This window comes from Gymnoscopelus braueri (assembly GCF_963280865.1).
Source record: "Gymnoscopelus braueri genome assembly, chromosome: 16".
Taxonomy (NCBI): domain Eukaryota; kingdom Metazoa; phylum Chordata; class Actinopteri; order Myctophiformes; family Myctophidae; genus Gymnoscopelus; species Gymnoscopelus braueri.
This window is the reverse complement of record NC_137616.1, coordinates 14,277,788-14,300,660: the sequence shown is the minus strand read 5'-3', so window position 1 is coordinate 14,300,660 and position 22,873 is coordinate 14,277,788. Positions and strand designations below refer to the sequence as shown.

The 22,873-nt window shown below is 44.0% G+C and overlaps 1 protein-coding gene across 1 annotated transcript in view; it reads right to left on the bottom strand.

Annotated features, from left to right (window-relative positions):
* lama4 (laminin, alpha 4) overlaps nt 1-12,770 on the bottom strand; it is a 50,512-nt gene extending 37,742 nt beyond the window's left edge. The window contains exons 1-4 of the mRNA XM_080453133.1: nt 12,518-12,770; nt 1,848-1,949; nt 874-1,001; nt 462-542 (exon numbers count right to left, since the gene is read on the bottom strand). Coding sequence (XP_080309259.1) covers nt 462-542; nt 874-1,001; nt 1,848-1,949; nt 12,518-12,628 — 422 coding nt within the window. The 5' untranslated portion in view covers nt 12,629-12,770. The remainder of the gene's footprint in view (nt 1-461; nt 543-873; nt 1,002-1,847; nt 1,950-12,517) is intronic.
* Nucleotides 12,771-22,873: the final 10,103 nt, after the last annotated feature.

The window sequence follows — 22,873 nt, the reverse complement described above, 5'->3', positions numbered from 1 at the left end:
ACTACAATTATTTGAAAACATTAGTTACTAGTTAATTTGCAGATACTGTATAAATGATTACATTATAAAACATACTTTAACCACTTTAACCCTATTTTATACCTAGGCTATTTGAAAATAGCAGATCTACAAGCTCACAACGCGTCGCATCGCAACGCGTTGTGAGCTTGTAGATCTGCTATTTTCAAACATTTTAGTACTTTGACTTTTGGTCTGTATAAATGTATAAATCTTTTGAAAATAGCAGATCTACAAGTTCACTGCCTATCGGGCCACATGGCTCGGGAACGGTAGGAGACCAGAGACCTTAGTCTTTGTTTCAAGTGAGAAATACACAGTATCGGCCCACATCAAAGTGTGCACAGCGTTGAGACTTCACATTGAGTGTGCAACCAGAGAGCCTTATTGGTGCAATGGCTTTAATTTCAACCGGGTCGTTCCAAAGCCCTGTCAACACTGACCTCTCGCAGAAATGTCCGGCATAGCCCTGCTGGCACTTGCATCGCAGGATGGCACCTCCCCCGTCACAATGCACCGCGAAGCTAGGCCAGACACACAGGGGACAGAATGTTAAAGCCTGACGCACAGCTCACTGCCAGGTTGCCAGATCTGCTTATTATCATTTCCCCGCAAGATTTTATTTGAAAATAGCCGATCTACAAGCTCACAACGCGTCGCGATGCGACGCGTTGTGAGCTTGTAGATCGGCTATTTTCAAATAGCTGATGTATATGTTAAAGTGCTCATGTGGCCCATAGTCGCTTCTTTTGGGCTGGTTTTCCTAGACCTGGTTGCTTGTTTCTCTCGCAGAATCTGGCAACACTGCTCACTGCAGTGAGCTTCTACTAACGTCAACAACAGCGCTGGGCTTACTTGTTGGATGGCAGTGAGATAGGGCACGCGCACGGCCGGCAGGTGTGGCGTCCGTCCAGGCTAGCGGCCAGCGTGTAGCCGTCCTCGCACATTTCACAGAAATTCCCCACACTGTGGTCCCTGCAGTCCTGTGTATGTGGGCAAAATGACATTTAACTGAAGAGTGTGTATGAAGGGAATCAAATTAAGGTTCCATTTGTATACTCTTTATTAGAGTTCAGTTCAGTTCGGTTCTACTTTCAGTTCCTTTGGACAAGTATACAAAATACAAAATACATATATATATATATATATATACATATATACATATATATATATATATATATATATATATATATATATATATATATATATATATATATATATATATATATATATATATATATATATATATATGCATATGTACATACAATTAATTCATTTGGTTAATATATTTACAATAGTTTTCAAAATAATCATAATAATAAAAACAACAAAAATAAATACCAAGAATATTATTATTATTCTTTTTTTTTGTCCGTCTGTCAGTCTTTAAAAAAAACTATTGTATCATGAATGTACACGCCTCGAAGCGCATCCATCATCCAGACTGCACACAGTCTCTCTCTCTCTCTACACACGCATAACTATAGAACATAATATATGTATACATACAGTATGCACACATACGATTTGTTGAGTTATAACGCTAAGGATTTTACTGTGTATCTGAAGATGTAACCAAACCAAAGATGATGAATGCAAGTCAAGTTGAGACAAACATTTGTTTGCTGAAAATGTACAAAACTATCATACTGGCAAATAAACTGATTGGGATTCTGATTTAATATTTCAAAAACATTATTAGCCACTAGTAAATGAAGTAAAACAGAGTTGGGAAGTGAACTGAATTCTGACCAAAACAAATCACACAATTAAATCAAATGATTTGTTCGCCATAAGACCTGGTTGATGTCTAGTATGGAAAAACGTACCTGGCAAACGCCTGTGATGTCCTCACAGTAGTCTGCATGGCCTTTGCAGTTACATGGCAGGCATTTTTTGTTGTCGCTAAGGAAATATCCTCTGCCACATACCTGACGGAAGGAAAAAGAAACATGGGTTCAACTTTTAAAGTCATACTCGTTTGTTACTCTTTCTAATTTAGATCATATGAGAATAAACACAGAGCAGAAGAGGAACCATACTTTGGCCAGAGTGGGATTGGATTTCAAGCACTGATGCAAGGTTACTAACAAGGACCAGAATTGTATATACTGTAACAGGCAAAAGGCTGGAGTCACTTTCCATTAGCTTGTTTTTGGTTTTCTGAGGAGGTAAATGCATGTGAATGGACAAGAGGACAGACAGAGTCTTCATTGAGCCACAGAGTTCACAAACATGCTAATAAAACAGCTTAAATTCAAGGCTGAAAAATCTGCATCGTCAGTCACTGCACGTCAGATTGACAACCCACTGAGGAGAAAAACGTGTGAGAATGGACACGCAAGAGTTTTCTTCATTTTATAGTAGGATTTGTGGTAGGATATTACTCTTTTTGATCATATAAAAATGAATGTGTTTAATAGCAGCAGAAATAGAACCATACTTTGAGAGGCTAGAGAGGGTTGAACTGATGCTGTATAGTACTGTCACACAGAACAACAATGGTTCTTTAAAAGGCTATATGGTTCCACAAAGGACCATCAACTACTAAAGAACCATTTGATCTAGTGAATGGTTCTTCATGTTCCTAGTTCTAGAAAACCTTTTGTCAAAGTTCTATGAGGAACCTTTGAACTCTTAAACCGTGTCTTAATAGGCAGACATTTATCGACAGATCTACAAGCTCGAACTACGAAGTTTATACGGTTTAAGGGGTTTGGGTTCTTCATAGAACCTTTCAAATAACCCTGAAAGGTTCTTTCTGGAACCAAAAATGGTTCTTCTATGCCTATATGGCATCACTCTGAAGAACCAGTTTTGGTTCCGGTTCCGGCACCTTTATTTTTCTGTGTGTATATTGTTGGTGTCGGGGAGAAACCTCCTATCTCCGTCACACAAAACAAAAGTATCAAAAAATTGCAAAACTACAAGAATAAAAACGCATCGCGATGTGACGTGTTTCGACCATGTTATATGCTGTGACAGCCACAAGTCTGGTGGAGAAAGATGGGCACCTGGAATCACTTCAAAAAGGTCTGTTTTTGGTTTTCTGTAAACAGCGGAAGATGTTCTTCATCCTGTAAGAACATCTCCTCCCATATGTGCAGAACATTACCCCTTTGATGACTCATACTGCTGTTTAACTCGTGGCTGTACGAAAGCACAAACACACACTCTTGTTGCATGAGTGTGTACGGGTGGAAAACAATGAACTGCCGTGCCGGGGCCGCAGTCCCTTGCTATTTACGAAATGTCGGTTTAAAATGTATATCCTGCCTGACATTCGTGCTATGAGGTGGAGTTTCTGGAGCCTGAGTAACAGTGTACTTATTTGCGTACCAGAACAGCGCACGAAACAGGCCTACAAGCTGTGAGCTTGTAGATTGCCTATGTTACGTTGCGCGACACTGCGCACCAACCAAGTATAAATCAGGGGCGCGGGTGGTGTGATGTCAGAGTTCAGAACCCTGACCTCCGCCTCCACCCCACAAATACATCTTTGAACTTCTGAAAGCAGTCCCATTCAAAGACACGCACAATACCACTTTGTTTCTGTCCGCCTGTAAGAAACCCCATGTTTGTCCTCTTCTGCTCAATTGGACGTTTATGCTGTGCCGTCTAGAACGGGGCTCGTAGCTGGAACATTCCAGAGATATATGCCCGGCTGTGAGGCATATTTTCCTTTGATTTATTTTCAGATGGACCGTGAGACAAAGAAATGCCTTTCACATTTGGGCCGGCTAATGTGAAACATCCTGTGAATGGTCCAAGGCTTACACGGCCGGCACAGATTCTTCCTGTATAGTAGCCTCTTTTCCTGTGGTCTCCCTGCCCTGACCCACGGTGCACGCACACACACACACACACACACACACACACACGTACACACACACACACACACACACACACACACACACACACACACACAGACACACACACACACACACACACACACACACCGGCAGGCCCATCTATCACAAGCAGTATCGAGTCTTGAGTACGTCAACCTGCCATGTGAACATGTTAGCGTTCTAACAGATGATGTACCAAATGGAAAGGCGTTTCCCGTCTGTTACAGACGTTAGCTTACAGGTTAGATCTACAGGTCATCTAAGATGGCATTCTTTTCCAGAGCAATTTAAGTTTCAGTTCCTATTATAGGTCAGCAACATTACAAGCAATCAATAGCTTGAAATTATTGTTTGGATTAAAAAAAAATTAATCTGGATCTAAATGGTGAGAAAGCAGTAATAAACCACTAACTACAGTAGATTATGGGAAAACCACTCAGCTGAGTCAGCTCCAGTCCTGTTTGCAATTTGCAAAAAGACGCTTGAAAGAGTTTTGAGTTGGTCTGCAGCAATTAGCTGTGTGACACTCAGTGACGGGTGAAACAGCTGCAGTGTGTATACACAGCAGAACACAGGACTACAGGATGCAGCAGATGGTCTACTCTACAGGATATATACAGTACAGTTATTCACTACGTCAGCTGTGTTCAAATCCCTCGTAATGATATCACCTCCACCCCCATCCCATCCCCTCTGTGCTAAGAAGGACTTGTTAAATCACTGAACCCCACAAAAGACTTAGCATTTGTACCCACAGCTGTAAAGTTTCAAGTGAATGTTCCCCCTTTGAGTAATGCTGAAATATTGAACAATTCTACTTTGAATGGGACCACATTCTAATGCACTTTGTTAAACAAGCATGGCAATTGAAACAACTGACATTATGTGGCCTTCTGTCCTAATGAGTTCGCTCCGCAATGCAAACTATTTCAGTGATCCTTCTCAAAGTGCCCACTTCAGTGGCAGAACAAAGATGACATTCAACAAGTTTACATACTGTAGCTCTCTCTCGGTTTTCCTGTGAGTGTACTACAGTAAGTGTATCTCACAGCCCAATGTTTTATCCAGGGACTGGATTTGTTCATAATTCATCAACAGCCAGCAATGTGTTTCTTATGCAACAAAACAGTACAGAGACTGGAAAAGGTCCAAATCTCTGTAAATGAGTGCTGGACCAATTGAAGCTTTTAACCACATAAACTCTCCTCTCTAGGGTCCCGATTCTGGGCATTCTGAAAGAATAGGTGGAACGTCATCCGGTAAAAATAGCGCTGTGCGTTTGCTGTTTGATGTACGATAAAGTATAATAGGGTTAAAGTGGTTAATTCCAAATAATATGATTGCTGGAATGAAAGTAAAGAACATCATGAACTATTATTCATGTTATGAAACATGTCAAGAACCGTTTCTTTCAAAACAGTCACGTTAGTGAGGTTAGTTAACCCATTAAGACTGGGAACGCATCTGTGTCATTTTTAGATTTCTTTGGCTATTAAAAACATTGCAGATATACAAGTTCATAGCCGCTTCACCCGCTTGTAGATCTGCTATTTTTTGAAAGATCTTGAAATCTTTGGCAAATCTTTGAATATATACTTTTTAAAGCGAACATTTGTAACTCCAATATTTGCTTCTGGGGGTCCCTGGAGCAAAATATTTTACAAATGTTCGCTTTAAAAAATATAAATTCAAAGGTTTGCACACATTTTCACGATTTTTCAAAAATAGCAGATCTACAAGCTCATATGAGCTTGTATATATGCTATTTATGAATAGCCAAAGAAATCAAAAAATGACACAGATGCTTTCCCGGTCTTATAATGGGTTAATTAACAGCCTGATATATATAACATCCCTTCTAATGTGTGATAATCGGTCACCATAATGGTGCTGACCATAAGCCTCTATCTCCAGGATACAGTGCTGAACAAATATATCGGGTATCAGGCAGAAAAACAGGAGTTGGCTCCACACTGGAATTCTGTCCAAAGTCAACACTCTCCTTCGTCCCATGGGCTGTGTGACCATGTAGTCACGCATTCTCTATATTAGGGGGAAAAAGGCCTCTATATAGACTTTTAACCTATTCATTGATTGATTGTGAACGTTTTGGGGAGTTTGTATTGGGGAGAGAGCCTCAACCTCTCATTCTCATGCCTCTATAGAATGACTGGCAGGGGGATCTACAGCAGTGGTTCTCAAACTTTTTCATGTCAAGGACCCCCAAATTGACTCTTGTTAGCCCGCGGACCCCCATTTGAAAATATATGCCAAGGACCCCCATAAGAGAAGATTTTCACGGCTCTAGCAGTGATTTTCAACCATTTTGATTTCAAGGACCCCCAGTTTGACATGCATTTAGGCTACGGACCCCCATTTAATGGAATTTCTATCTCTGGGACCCCAATTTACATTGTAAAATCAATGTTAATTTAACTCAGAGAGTGTACAAATGGAACCAAATGGATTTGGTTCCATTTGTACACTCTCTGAGTTACAGACCCATCAGGGTCCATTTGGTTAACTAGCCATCATTTAGCTGGGGACCCCCTGGAACTCCCTCAAGGACCCCTGGGGGTCCCCGGACCCCACTTTGAGAACCAATGATCTACAGTATAGCTGCTAGTATTTAAAGGACGACTTCACCCATTTTAAATCTTTATATAATTGGTCCTCACTAATAGTCATGATAAAATGGTAAAAAAACTAAAAAAAAAACTTGGTCTGTGTCTCCTAGGAGGGCTGTGGACACTTCAGAAAACCACCTACCAGTGACATCATCATTTGGCAGATTATTCTTTTTATCATGAGCATTAGTGAGGACCTATTATATGAAGATAGGTTGAAAATGGGTGAAGTGGTCCTTTAAATTAAAATCCTTGAACGTCAAACCCCTACCCCCTCCCCCCCACCCTACCAAGAGAGCTAGCTGCTGTGTATTTGTTTTGGCCATGGCAAGGGGTTCAGAGTCTGTCTTTTTTTCCCCCCCCAAAGATCCTCCAGGACAGGATACAGTATAGAACACAGGGTCATGAGAATCTCATCATAATCAGAATCAGAATCAGAATCAGTTTTATTGTCACATCACAGGTTTACAAGGTAAAAAAGTGGGTGAAATTCTTTTTTGTACATCGTTCCCATCGCAACGTTAGTTTCCATAGAAAGAAGAGGGGGGGGGGAGAAGAAGAGGGTGGGGGGTAAGTGGGAAGGAGATCAAAACAAGAGAGCAACAGAAGGCCAGACAAGTTATCTACATATTTACAAATTACCTGAGATAATAAAAACTAAAATAAACTAAACTAAGGTGCCTGAGCATAGCAGCAATGTATTGTATACTGTGCATGTTATACTTATACTGTGCATGATAGACAATGGACGTTAAGGTGCTTAGAGGAAAAGGAGCACAATAAAAAAAGACCAAAAAAAAAAAGTCAGTGCGTTGTACAAGGGATTAAGGTGCAAAAGGTCAGTGCGTGTCCACCTAGAGTGGACTGACCCTAGTATAATCCGCAAGTAGCTCCATGAGAGAGTGCAACAAAAAGTCATTTGTACCTGGTATAGTCCACAGGTGTGTCCGAGGGGGGGCTAAAGTCCAAGTCATTGTCCCTGGTATAATCCACAGGTGTGTTCAGGAAGAGCCAGAAAAAAAAAAGTTCTGCGCTGCCTGTTGTCAGGCTGCTGAACAAGGCCTATGCCTCATTCAGGCTTATTCCCCATTCAGCATTCTGACAGCAGCCGGATTGAAACTACACCAATACCTGGTGGTGGAACTCTTGATACTGCGGTAGAGCCCCTTGCCCGGTCGCGGTCGTTGTAGGGGGTTGAACAGTCTGTGACTTGGGTGGTGCTTGTCCTTGATGATGCGCTTGGCTTTGAGCACGCACCGCTTTTTGTACAGTTCCTGGAGCGCTGGGAGCTCGATTCCCATTATCCGCTCTGCCGATCGCACTACTCGTTGTAGGCTGATCTTTTCTCGGGCAGTGCAGTTCCCGTACCAGGCCGTGACACAGCCTGTTAGGATGCCTTCGACAGAACTGTTGTAGTACAGCCTGAGGATGCGACGTCCTACTCCGAGCTTCTTCAGGCGGCGGAGCCAGTACAGTCGCTGCTGAGCCTTTTTCCTCACGTGTGTGGAGTGCGTCTCCCATTTGAGGTCCTCCTCGATGTGTACTCCGAGGAACTTGAACTCGCTGACCCTTTCCACTGCAGCACCGTCGATGAGGATGGGCGCATGGTCTCTCCGCGGCCTCCTGAAGTCCACGATCAGTTCTTTGGTCTTGTCGACGTTAAGAGAGAGGTTGTTCTCCCGGCACCAGCGTGCTAGTGATTTGATCTCCTCTCTGTAGTCAGACTCGTCGTTGTTGACGATTCGGCCTATCACTGTCGTGTCGTCCGCGTACTTTATGATGGTGTTGGAGACATGTGTGGCTATGCAGTCATACGTGTACAGGGAGTAGAGGAGGGGGCTCAGCACGCATCCCTGGGGTGCTCCGGTGTTGAGGGTCAGGGGGTCGGATGTGATGCTGCCCATTCTCACCACCTGATGTCGGTTGGACAAGAAGTCCTGTATCCAGTCGCACATGCTTGGGTGTAGCCCTAGGTCTCTGAGCTTTTTGTCAAGTATTGCTGGGACAATGGTGTTGAATGCTGAGCTGTAGTCCACGAACAGCATACGTACATATTTGTCCTTCAGCAGCTTGTTGTCCATGTGCGAGAGGACGGTGTGGAGAGCCATGGCAATAGCGTCGTCGGTGGATCTGTTTTTGCGGTATGCATACTGCCACGGATCCAGCGAGGCAGGTAGCGTGGAGCTGATGTATTCCCTCACCAGTTTCTCGAAACACTTGCTGACGATCGGGGTGAGAGCAACAGGTCTCCAGTCGTTCAGGCATGTCACTTTGGCCTTTTTGGGAATGGGCACGATGGTTGACATTTTGAACCCTGCAGGGACCACAGCCAGGGAGAGGGAGAGGTTAAAGATGTCAGCGAAGACACCCGCCAGCTGGTCTGCACATGTCTTAAGGACCCGGCCTGGAATCCCATCAGGTCCGGCTGCCTTGTGGATGTTGACCCGTGTGAAGGCTGTACGCACTTCTCTCTCCGAGATGGTTAGAGGGTTGTCCTCTGCTGGTGCTGCTGATGGCCCCGCTTGGCTGCCGCGGTTGGAGCTGATCTCAAACCGGCCGTAGAAAGTGTTCAGTTCGTTGGGGAGGCAGGCAGGCGGGTTCACCTCGCTTCTGGTTCTTGTTTTGCAGTCTGTCAAGGTGTGTACCGCCTGCCATGTGCTCCTGATGTCGCCATTGCTGAGTTTGTCTTGCATCTTTTTTGTGTAGGCCTTTTTCGCCTTCCTGATGGCGCTGTTTAGGGCCGCGCGCGTCGTGTTGCGCGTTTCCACGTCGCCAGATTTGAAACCAGCATCCCGTTCATGCAGATGTGCACGTACTCCGCTGTCCATCCATGGTTTCTGATTGGGATAGATCCGAACTGTCTTTTTTGGGACTATGTCATCTATGCACTTACTGATAAAGCCAGTGACTGAGTCTGAGAGTTCGTTGATGTTATTCCCAGCGGCGTTCTTAAACATCCCCCAGTCAGTCTGGTAGAAGCAGGATTGTAGCATAGCGTCTGTGTCCTCAGACCAGATTCGGATTTCCTTCTCAACGACCGGCTCCCTTTTTAGCCTCTGTTTGTAGGCAGGTAGCAGCTGGATGGCGTCGTGGTCAGAGCTTCCTAGCGGTGGGCGTCGGAGGGCTTTGTATCCATCCTTGAAGGGCGTGTAGCAGTGGTCAAGAATATTGTCACCACGGGTACTGCAGGCGACATGCTGGTGGAATTTGGGTTAATAACGCAAGTTAATAACGCAGCAGGAGACTATGTGTCTGCTATACACCAGGCCATGAACCCTCCTCCCCCCTCTCAGGCCACTGTATACAGTCAGAACGTCTCTGAGACGAGGGGAATAATCGTTTACAGCACACAACAAGGGGAATAATCGTTTACAGCACACAACAATGGAGGGAGATCAGAAGCTGTATGGTTCTGTACTGTGTAACCTTATAGGAATGTACAGTAAGTGAATTCCCTGTTTAACCTGACGGAGCATGTGAGCATCAATGACAGGGTTAAAGGGTTCCACTCAACTTAGAAGGCACTTTACACAGGAAAAATAAACCTTGAAAAGGGTCAAAATTCAACTGTTTAGCACCCATCTAGGATCCATCCCCCTGTGTATTTGGCATATACTGTAGCACTTACACTGCAAATGTTACGGGGCTCTTTTTAACATCTTAATGTAGCCATACATCACGGCACTAAACAGTGCCAGGGATTGCGGTTTCACTTTCTATGTAGGTCAATGGGCACGACGACGTAGCCCCGGCAGTTCCAGAGTTTTGGGCACGCATTCAAAGCAGAGAGAGTATATGGCAGCTCGTATGTTGTTTAATTCCCACTGGGGGCCAGCCATACTAAAAATATATATGCACTCACTCTCTTGATGCCGTAAAGATGCCCTTCAGATACAGTAAGTGGTTAAAGTGGCACAGTTATGATGATGAGTCAAACTCTACTGTCCTCCATCACAAGAGTCCTCGTTCAGATTTACCCTATTCCTATGCAGGCAACACACAAATGTAATCTAACAATATCATCATTATAACTTCAGTGACTGCTTCCACAATACATACAAGTAAACTACTGTTAGTAATACCAATACAAGTAAACTAAACTGCTTATTTGAAATGCTTCAAAAATGTTGAAAGGAGGACCTCGGGGCCTTTACACCAGTGGTTCTCAAACTTTTTCATGTCAACGACCCCCAAGATGTATTTGGCCGTGGACCCCCATCTCAAAATATTTTGTTTCAGGAATCCCCCCAGAAGCAAAGGTTTGAGTTACAAAAGTTCGCTTTAAAAATAATATATATTCAAAGATTTGCAGAAATGTTCACGATTTTAAAAAAAATAGCAGATCTACAAGCTCATAGTGCTGCGCTATGAGCTTGTAGATCTGCTATTTTTGAAAAGCCAAAGTATAAAAGGTTAAAGTGGTTAAAATTATTGCGATGCTATATTAACACATTTTGCAGGGGACCCCCTGGAACCCCCCCAAGGACCCCTGGGGGTTCCCGGACAATATAACCATGTTCATTCATGCTTTTGTAACTCTGTGAGTGTCCATTTGGTCACTTGAGATACACCAAAAAAAGAAACCCTCAGAATCATACTGTATACACGCTCTTCAGTAATGTTTTCATGACTGATAGTTCTTGTGACATTACTGTTGTTGTTTTTATGACTGTATATACGTTCTCATGCTGTTACTGCCCTCTCTCTCTCTCTCTCTCTCTCTCTCTCTCTCTCTCTGCTCTCTCGGGTGTTTCACAACACTTTCCAGCTGGTTTCCATTAGTGCTCTGTCAAGGTGGGGTGGGGTGGGGTGGGCTTGGGGTCAGGGTCTGGATGGGAGATGGAGGTGCAGGGAAGTAGTAACCCAAGACCCCCATCGTAGAGCGTAAATGCCTGATTTACACTCTGTCGTCCACAAGCTCACAGCGTGTCGCATCTGCGAAACGTTGTGAGCTTGTAGATCGGCTATTTTCAGAGTGTGACACTTATCGTACGGTGATGTATGAACCGGGTTTCACTCCGTGCTGGGGGGTGGGGTACCACCACCATCTGATGATAACTGTCCTCCTGCACTGTGAGCCCAGAAAGCCTCAGTACCATCATGAAATAACAACACAACATACTTGTCGTTATCTCCATTTTTTTGGGTGTTTTTTTCATTTCCCGAAAACGTTTTTGGACATACAAGGTTTCCACAAGACGGCAACGATTAATATAATCTGAACTGAGACACCAGGGGGTCCACAGGGAGCTTCTGAGACGGCCAAAGCCCTTTCCATGACATGCCCTGTCCGTCTCTATTGCCATGTATTCACACGATGGCGGTGACAACGGCGGTTTCGATCGCCAGTGGGATCTTCGACAGGTATGAGAAGACCTGACGAAAGATCCCACTGGGGAATGGAAATGTCACTGTCACTGTCATCATCACTGAGCAGCAGACTAAGAGTTGTGGGTCGTCTTTATTATGTGGATGCCTGTGGCTGTGTGGCTCAGCACCAGTGTAAGCATGAGCCCTTAAACCAAAGCCCTCAGAGTTTCCACAAACAAAACATTTTCCAACACCATCACACAATCCTGTCTCACAAACGGTCACAGTATGTATGTACTGTACACCTATCAAAGTTCATATGCACGATATACACACGTACTGTATAGGCCTGTAGAGTATGTACTGTGTATGCATGTGAGTATGTATGTGAGAGAGTCAGAGAGAGAGAAAGAGAGAGAGAGACAGAGAGAGAGAAAGAGAGAGAGAGACAGAGAGAGAGAGAGAGAGAGAGAGAGAGAGAGAGAGAGAGAGAGAGAGAGAGAGAGACACAGACAGACAGACAGGCAGACAGACAGACAGACAGACAGAGGCGCAAATTGGTGGAAATAATTGTAAGTTTTGTTGAATCTTTAATATTGCCATGGCACTGGAACATCTATCCTGCTCATACAGTATACAGTACCAACCAAAAAGAGAAAAGAAGGAAAACAAATGAAAGAAAAAGAAAACAATAAATAAAAGTTGTCTTACTTTCAACACAGACTCTTGTTGGCCCCATAAACGCACGGCAGAAGCTGGGTAATCAATCCCTGAGAGGATGCAGAGTAGGCAACATAGGCAGGGCAGAGACTTAGCAGCCATGTTTTTAGTGCGGTGTGCCCGGTGGAGCACTTTTCCCTCTCTCTCTCTCTCTCTCTCTCTCACTGTCTCCCTCTCTCTGTCTGTCCCGTCTCTCTCTCCTCGCTGTCGTCACACGTCTCTCTGGGACACAGAGGCACAGCTCCCACCCCCTCAGCTCAGCTCGGCCGTTTGGTTTGTTGTACTTTTTCCAACTGGTGCTCTGACCTCCAGATGGAGGGGCTGTGCCTGTTCCAGCCCAAGCCCTCAGTCCGCTAAAACAAACTGTGTGGACTTCACTTCCCTCCCTCCCTCCCTTCCACACACCCCACCCCACCTCTGTTCACTCATTCACTCCCTAACTCACTCCCTTGGCTCCTCTCTCTCTCTCTCTCTCTCTTTCTCTCTACACCCCTCCTGCCCTCCCCTGGTAGAGTTGCCTCTCCCCTGAGCCCCTGCCTAAATCACATACAGATGGGAAAAGGCTGGAAATGGAGAGAGAGTGAAAAAGGAGAGATATAGAGAGAATCAGAGTGTGAGAGAGGGTATAGCGAAGTGAGGCAATATATGAGAGAGAGAGAGAGAGAGAGAGAGAGAGAGAGAGAAAATAAAGAACAGAGAGAAGTTCTCTCCGCCTTGTGCACAGCAGACTGTCAGTGTTGTCAACCAAACTACCAAGTCCTCTCAGCCCTAACCGGCCCATTCAGATTGAGTGTTATAGCAACCATACCATTTGCAGGTCCATGACACCCTTTCACCTTCTCTCCCTCCCTCCCTCCCTCCCTCTCCCTTCCCTCTCCCTCCCTCCCGTCTGGTCACAGTGGGCAGAGGGGTTAAAACCTCAACACTCAACCAAAAAGAAACATCTTGCTTCTGAAGCAACCCTCACAGACAGGACAAAACCTCCTGCAAACCACCAGCAATGGACCCGTTCTCTGTTTGTTTTTGCTAGAGGTCAGCCCCATCATAAGGTGCTACATTTATGAACACTGTGCGAGGACTCCGAACAGGAAGAGGCTGACTGTGATACTTCAAGCACAAAGGAGGGTATTGTCGGTCGCCACACACACACCATACAGACAAGTGGTCTGAAAAAAACCTGGTTTTCTTAATATGAGAGCTGTTGTAAACAGTACATGTGCACATTAAGACGTTCATGTGCCTGTACACACGTGCTGGAACTCATGACCGTAAACAGGGTGAGTCATGCAGGTCAGATGGCAGTAGTGGATGTTGCCCGCCCCTCTCTCTCTCTCTCTCACACATCTCCACAAAGAGCATGTTGTAAGCAGTTCCAAATGCGTCCGAGTTATGTAGCACTCATCTGTAGGACCATGTGGAAGTTATATGTCTCGGATAACCAATAAACGGGCTGTCACGTACCACTGATGTATGGCAGGATCGTTGTTTTAAATCTCTATCTGCATGAGAGCAAAATAAGGCCTAAGCAACATGGCCGCTCTCTCTGTTTACTACTCTGGACAGAACCGCAGCGCGTCCATTTTCTGGAGGCTCCGACGGCCTATTATTCCAATGTCCCAATAGCCCGAAGTGTTAGGTAAGTTAGGCTAGGCTTAGTTATAATGGGGGGGCGGTCGGACCAACGGTACAATATTCTTCAGAACAAGGTACCGTTGGACTAATGGCATGGCAACCAAGTTCTCTGCTGTATACTCCTTTTTGCACCCAAGATTGTGTGGCCAAGAACAGCTCAAACTCTACACAAAACAAAGTTTGCTAACGGCACAGTGGCGGTGGGCCTTATCTTAATGACGACGAGAGGGCCTGTCCGGAGGGGGTGCAGGTGGCAGGCCTGACACACCAGTGCCAGGAAAACGGTCTCTTCCTAAATGTTGGAAAGACCAAGGAGATGATCATGGGCTTCTGTACACAGAGGCAGAGGTCTTACACGCTCCTTCTGATCCTCTGGGAACCAGTGGAGAGGTTGGACAGCTTCAAGTATACCTCTGGGTGCACATCACTGAGGACCCAATCTGGGAACCAATCGTCAAATAGAAAGGAAAAACAGCGCCCCCAGCGTTTTTCACTTTTGCATTTGACTCTGGAGGGAGTGATTAAATAGACAGACGCTGACTGGAAACCGGTGTTTTGGTCTGCCCTAAGCCCTCCACTTCCGGTGGTGCGCCTATGTTTTCATTCCCACTAACAATATTTCTCCACGGAACACTAACACCATTTCTCCCAAAGAACACGGATCGTTTTGGTTATAAGCCCACTTGTTTCTATGACGAAAGAACAAGATAAAATGTTACTAACTTTCCGTGGTTTTGTTGGCTCCGAGGACGCTATTGTTAAATGAGTTTGGGTTTGTTTTCAGTGGGAAGCGAGTGCACCGATGTAAATCTACACTATATTTGATTGGGTAAAGCGCGGCCTGCTTCCTGATCTGAAGGCACGCCCACTTGTAGGCCAACGCTCACACGTTCTGAACGGGGCTCCCGACAGATTCAGTAGCGCAGCTCTGAATCTGTTCTTGAGAGATTACAGAGGACCTGACCTGCACCTGTTTGAGCCCTGAATGAGGACATATATAGTAAAAACAACAACAAAGGAACAGAAATAACAAAACAAAACAAAACAACTGTAAAAATCCTAAGCAGCTGCACAAAATGTTACTTGCACATAGACTTGCACAGGAGGTAATGATAGAGGTAGCAGTTTGGTCATGCAGGCACATTGGAGCCTGAATATCAATGTGCACTGCAGGTATTACTTGCACATAGACAAGTGATTTTTTTTGTGTGTATGTGCCTTCTGCTTCTTTTGCACATTAGACACTGCTGCTGAAGATATAAAAATAGTGTATACGATATGTTATGCTTCTGATCCTGCACATTTTTTACACTGTTGCTAAACAATATTGTAGTTGTCTTTAAGAGCTATATCATACTGCCGTTCTACCCTTATTTCTATCTTATCCAGTATTACAAATGTTATTCTATTTAATTGCTATTATCTTATGTTAGCACAGTTTCTGCAAAACATGTCTCACCAATATTTTGCTGCTTGTACAGGTCCTGTATGAGTAAGTGGCAAAAACCCCTTCTTGATTCTTGAAAATAAAAGATCTACAAGTTCTCATGTCCAAGGTTGTAGACTGGCTCTCGTCTGGAAAGATAAGGTGTAGAGCAGGGATGGCAAACTCATTTTAGCTCAGGGGCCACATGGAGGAGGGCCAGAGGGCCAGAGGGCCGGACCGGTACCGGACCGGTAAAATCATGGCATAATAACTAATAATAACAATAACAACAACTTAGATCGTTTTCTTTGTTTACTTTACTTAGTCTTAGTTAGTACAAGCACATTCTGAAAATGTAAACTTCACAAATAGGGATGGCCAAATGGAGACATTTTATTAACCGTTTACCGTTAGGCCTTACCGATTAATTAATCGATAACCGTTTTTTTTTTTGTGCCAAAATACATTTTATTTCAAAGGGGCAAGTCTACACAGTTTGTTTTGTGTCTCCAGCAGAGTTTTTAGTGTCTCTATCTCTCTCTGGAAGAGGTTGCACATGAACTCTGCAGCCGCACTGAGGCGCTCCAACACAAACAATACCAATACAAAGACGAGGAAGAAGAAGAGGAAAGTGGAAGTTACGTGTGGTTGCAGGTGTAGACTTGGCCAAAAAACAATTAAAACATTTTTGGCACTAAAAAAAATAAAAAAAAATAATAATAATTATGCTTTGCAAAATCATCTCGCGGGCCGGATTAAACTAGTTAGCGGGCCTGATCCGGCCCGCAGGCCGTATGTTTGACATCCCTGGTGTAGAGGGAAAGGCGGGTGGGAGGGCTAGTATAGACCCCTGGGAGACTCTGGTCAACGAAGGGTTTAATGTCATTTTCAACATGTGTGCAGTTTACGGAAACACATTTGTGTGTTACCTCTCAACATGATAATATGTGTATGTGGTACTTACAGTAAGTAATGTATAGAGATGGACCAATATATCGGCTTGACCGATATGTCAGGCAGATATTTGCATATCTTTGCCAATAGCCATTATATTGTACACTCCTGGTGCTGACTCTAGTCTTGACTTGTTAATAACATTTCTAAATAGTAGTCTATAGGGCCACCAGTTTCTTGTTATGGAGCTGTCTCAGCTGTATCTGTAAAATATATAACTATATTGGTGAATATCTGCATATCGGTTTTCCTGTTCTCTGATATCAGAATTGAGCTCTGGTAATGTTACTGAGTTGAAAGGTGAAAAGTAGCGCAACCATACATTAGCAGGAACCAGGGGTCATCAATGTGTCCGTTGTGGAGTATCGATGGGAGATCGCCTGTTAGGTAAGCACCTCACCTCGGAGAGAGAGTGGGACAGAGACAGAGAGAGGCTCCACAGACACAGCAGCAGCCTGGGCTGCGTCATAGAGGGGCGTTACCTACCAATCGCCCTCATGAATCAGCCCCATCTGAGCGCACCTGTGTGAACCGGCTAGGTGTGGCACCAAACCTTCAAAATAGCCACTCTGTCTCAGTCTCACCCTGGCTCTCCTGGTGAACAGACGGGTGCTTCAGGCGGTAAGCGATACTATCCACTGTTCCCTCACAATCCTTGAATGTTCGTGAAATGTAAAACTAAAAGGACTGTTTCTGTTATTTTCATAGGCAACCTACGAGGAGGAATGACAACGGATGTTATGATGAATGACAACAGATGTTATGATGTATAAAGCCCCGGACTCGGGAAGGATTTATGTTCAAACATTTAATATGATTTACTAAATATAAACAATGCTCTCTGAGCCTGGCTGTGTTTCTGAATAAACACCCTTAATTGGGTTTGTACCCTGACTTTTGCGTCTTGGCTTGAATCAGTTCCCCACACCGTATACACGGACACATGTGTCCGTTGTGACTTGGCCTTGACAGTGGCACATTTTAGATTCTTTGTTTTTTACATAACATTATAATGTTCTTATTTTGATCATAAGACCCAATTACTGAATGTCAGTCTCCAGGTTTTCCTCACAATATGTACAGTATGACACTGATTTACTATGACACTATGGCAGATTAGTAGTCCACTATAGGACAGTGGTTCTCTAACTTTTTATTATCAAGAGTTACAGACTTGTAAAGGTATTAAGGCTATAGATCTCAAGTGTTTTTGGTAATATTATTGTCCACTAATTTGTGTGTCCCTGGAAAATAAAGGAATTGACAAAAATGACCACCACAAGCCAGCATGGCGATAACATTCTGAGCATTCGAAGATAGGGATGGATTTACTTGGATGGATATACAGTGCAGCAATGTTTTTTTTTATCAAATGCAAAAAGCACAGGGACTGCGAAAATGACCGTCCAGTCAACGGAAATGGATACGCCATGTTAGGGTTAGCTCAACCACAAGGTGTTTATCTCACTAGGTTATGTATACAAACAGGGCTGAGAGGGAGAGGGGAGCTGCCTAAGTGGCAGACTGTGGGCTGTCTGTTCCTCTCTCTCCTTGTTTGGCCCGCTGCACATTGGTATTCTGAGCTCATGGGCAGTATAAACACAGGAGGGGATCACCGACAGGCCGCGGTCATACTGGATAATCAGGGGTGGATTTCACAACGGGAGTTCACATTCATCTCCAGTGCCATAAAACGTCTGGGGCTGTCACCGATAAGACTCTCCAGTCACCTACTTGGGTCATTTACTGCAGTGGTTCTCAAACTTTTTCATGTCAAAGACCCGCAAATTGACACTTATTAGCCCGTGGACCCCCATTTGAAAAAGATATGCCAGGGACCCCCATAAGAGAAGAGTGATTCTCAACCATTTTAATTTCAAGGACCCCCAGTTTGACATGCATTAGGCTACGGACCCCCATTTAATGGCATTTCTATCTCTGGGACCCCAATTTATATTGTAAAATCAATGTTAATTTAACTCTGAGAGTGTACACTCTCAGAGTTACAGAGCCGTATGGGTCCATTTGGTTCACCATCCATCATTTAGCTGCGGACCCCCTGGAACTCCCTCAAGGACCCCCTCCCTCAAGGACCCCACTTTGAGAACCAATGATTTACTGTAAAATAGTGCTTTCATTACATCTTGCCTATTTGTATCGTGTTTTATTGTGAACATCTGACTCATTTCGTGTCCCGCTACAAATTTCCAGTTTTTGGAACAATAAAGTATCTGTGTATTATTCATTCAATATATTCAATTCAATATAATGTGACAGCTTTGTTGAGGATGAGGTTTTACGGCAGCGACACTGGCACGTTCATTCCTTGAATCCCCTGACAATTAATTCATTATACTACAGATGACAATACATCACACACACACTCCAATGTACCTGCATGACCAAACTGCTGCTAACATCACCTCCTATCTTGCTATGATTCTGTTGTTGTTGCCACAATTACCTCCAGTGTAACATATATAATACAAAGTGCAATGCATGCATGCAATTACCTTCTGTTAATACAAGTGCCAATATTAAGCACTATATACAGTCTGTTTACTTTTATCTATATTTTTGAGAACTTACTGTGTAAATATTTGTTATTTATTGCACGTTAATACAATATAACTAGCACACCTGCAGTGGTTGGAGGGGCGGTCTCCCTGCTCTTCCACTGTGTTGAAAATGTTGAAAATGTCGACGGTATCGCGTCTATTTAGACCCTGGTGGGCAGGACACCCACTAATTGACAAGTAGCCCTGCCTGAAGCTCATATGCCCAATATCTCCCCAAAGCCAAGACAGATTCCCTATATATACTGTATATACAGTAGGATGAGTGGAAGATGTTTGGAATCCCGGGTGTTACCGTTGCAATTACCCCTCTCCTTTGGGAGAGTACTTTGACACTGACGTAATTTCGGTGCAATGACCCAACCGTTACCAAGTCAAAGTTCTCCTGTGTGCCTGGCATTTCATTTGTTACATTTCACCTCAAGCATTTAGATTAGTGGTTTTCAACCTTTTTCGCATCAAGGACCCCCAAAATTTACACATATTAGCCCATGGACCCCATTTGAAAAGATATGCCAGGGACTCAACCATTTTGATTTCTTAGGGGTCCCAACCTACACTGTATCATCATCATTAGTGTTCATTTAACTCTGAGAGTGTACCAAATGGAACCAAATGGACCCGGTCCATTTGGTTCCATTTGGTACACTCTCAGAGTTACAGACACATAAAGGTCAATTTGGTTCCTAACAATTAATTTGGCTGGGGACCCCCTGGAACCCCCTCAAGGACCACTGGTTGAGAACCGCTGATTTAGATGATGCTTGCAACCACATCGACTTACATTGAGTGAACAGGTAGGGTTCAATGTGTTTGTGCAACACAGCCACAGGATACATTGTGTGTGTGACCTTTCCATTAATAGCACGGCCTCTCGAACCACCGAGCCACCCTGCCACTGTTTTCTTTTCCGCATAAAAGGAGGGTGTTTGTCCCCAGGGTGGTCTGCGCTGCTGCTGCTGCTTGACCAATTCAGCCCTGGACTCTAAAGCAAGTGAGGCCGTTAATCTGATCAAAGGCCTTGGCTGTGTCTGCGAGCTCACCAACACAGTTGGAATGGCATTCTGCAACACTGCCCTCAGAGCCAAAGAGAAACAACCCAAAGAGAGATCCACAGCGGTCGCCATTGTGCCACAGTGAACCCCAGAGCGTTCATTTAAAAATGAACTATCGTCTCAGACTTCAATTCTAGTGTCCCTATTCTGGGAATGTCATAATTGCCGAACATTCAGCAAAAATGGGTGAAAATTCTGCAAAAATAGCAGATCTACAAACTCACAACGTGCTGCATTGTGATGCGTTGTGAGCGTTGAGAACATCACAGACTCATCTTTTTTTCCCCCAAAAGAGTAAACCAAAATATTATATATTTTTTGGTTTCCTAGCAATTCCTTGAGGACACAGTAATAGCAGTCGTGGTTCCTGCAGTGCAGTAAAAAGTGGGACATGTTTGTTTATCCACGGAGCCAAGAGCAACCTATACTTGACATGATTGATAGCCTGTTCTGTCTTCGGGTTTAAAAGCGTGAAAAATAAATCTAAAAATAAGCATGTCCTTTTACATTATATTTCAATACACATCTGACTATTGTAGAAGTCCCAGGTTTTGCTGCATGCTAGTTCCATCCCCAGGATTTTTTTTTTTCAACCTGTCTTATTTTTTTGATCATGTCATTCTAGACAAAATAGCAGATCTACAAGCTCACCAGGCATCGTAAGAACTTGTAGATTGTGTGACAATATCATATGACAAAGTATAGACACTCTTGATGAAAGTCCAGAGGGAGCGAAATGTAAGGATTGCACGATTTTCTTCCTTAAAGGGATAGTTCACCCAATTTTTTATCAATTAGTCCCCATGGATCGATTAGTCACCCCCAATAATTTGATGACCAGCAGACAGGTAGGCAGCGGTTCCGGTAGGAGACACAAAGGAGACTATTTGTGTCTCCTACCGGAACCGCTGCCGGTCATCAAATTATTGGCAGAAACTAAAAAGTATCCATGAATTCAAGTCTCCATGGGGTGACTAATCGATAGAAAAACAGTCATTGTGGGCATGAACTATCCCTTTAATGGTCATAAAGATATTTTGCATTACAACGTGCTAATTTGGTGGTGCTATTGCGTAACAGTCAGGAAAGAATACGATAACAATCTGAACTCAAACTCAAAACTAAAAAAAAAAAAACAGCTGAGAAGGTGATTGTTGGCCTGGGGAGCTTGTGTTGGTCTGGAGAAGCGTTTGTTGTGATAGAGGTTACAGTTTGCTCTGGTATGTGTTCACAGAGTAAGAAGACACCACAGGCTCAGGGTGGAGGGCTGACCTCCCAGACCCTAAAGACCCAGTGGACTCTCTGACCTCCCTCAGGTATCCTTTAGATCCAGGACCCTGTTTCCCAAACAGTGGGTCGGGACCCATATGTGGGTGGCGGCCACATTTTTATGGGTTGCGAGGAAAATATACCCCTTTATTTTTTGTTTACTACTTTTTGTTTTAAATTATTATTTAAAACGATTTAAAAAATAAATAATCACAATTTCTTTTAACATAAATTTGAAACTAATTCAAAAATGTTTTCAAAAGAACTCCATAGAGGGAGAAAAAATACTTTAAAGAACTAGTGAAAATATCAGATCTACAACATGTCGCATCGCGACGTGTTGTGAGCTTGTAGATCGGCTATTTTCACTGGTTTGGGTCCCGGGGAGACAAATTTATCTTTTGGGGTCTCGAGCTATAAAAGTTTGGGAACCACTGCGTTAAGAGGGGATGCCATGCCACTCTGCATGGAGGGCTGACCCCTACTGACCCACAAGCAATGAAGGAAGAGACTTAAGTAACCAAAAAACCTGGTTGTTTTTTTGCTTCACCATTGATCGGATGCCATGAATCTCTGAAAGCAATTTCCGGCATGTGTCTAAATATTTTTTGGTGTGTAATTACATGCTTTGCATCTAATGTCAACACCCTGTGGATTATTTACTCAGGCCTGCACCAAATAGCTGCAGCAGTATCAGGAAGAAGGGGGAGGCGGCAGATTTGGAGCACATGCACATGCACATTTAACTCACTGCCCAGGCGGTTCCACCACCCTGCTGCCCCTGATGTCTCCGTTATCACAAAATAGTTTCTGATAACATCTAAGAAATTGGGCATGCAGTTGCTCAATATTGATTCATTTCACATTACAGGAACCCTACCTTCCATATTCTGGGGCAAATATTCAGCAAAAATAGCAGTTCTACAAGCTCGCGATGTGTCGTGAGCTAGATCGAGAGATTTGGTGTAGAGGGAAATACTAACAGACCTAGAGCCGAGGGACCCCGGTCAACTAAGTATTAGGTTGTCCTAGCGTGTCTGGCATAGAGGGGCGGGTTCAAAATCTCTGGAGAAAGATTCCGTGAGATCCCATTGGTTCACCGATCCGTCCGTCAGCCCCCGTCCCGCCCCATGCCCCTCCTCCTCCCCCAATGTGCAGCATTGAGAGCTCTGACGTCACAACATTTGGAGCGACGCCCACTGCACTCTGGTTGGTTGGGGAAATGAAACACTTCCTATTCCAGGAACGTCAACAGGCTGGTCCAGGCTCTTATTTTTTTAGCAAAAAAAACAAATAAAAGCCTAGAGATCGAGGCTAACTAAGTATGGACTAAGTATAACCACAACTAAGTGGTTAAAATTAGTTTCTTTTTTTTACCTTATTCGGAAGCAGAAATATTTTTCATATCAACATTTCTAGATGCAGACATTGCCGA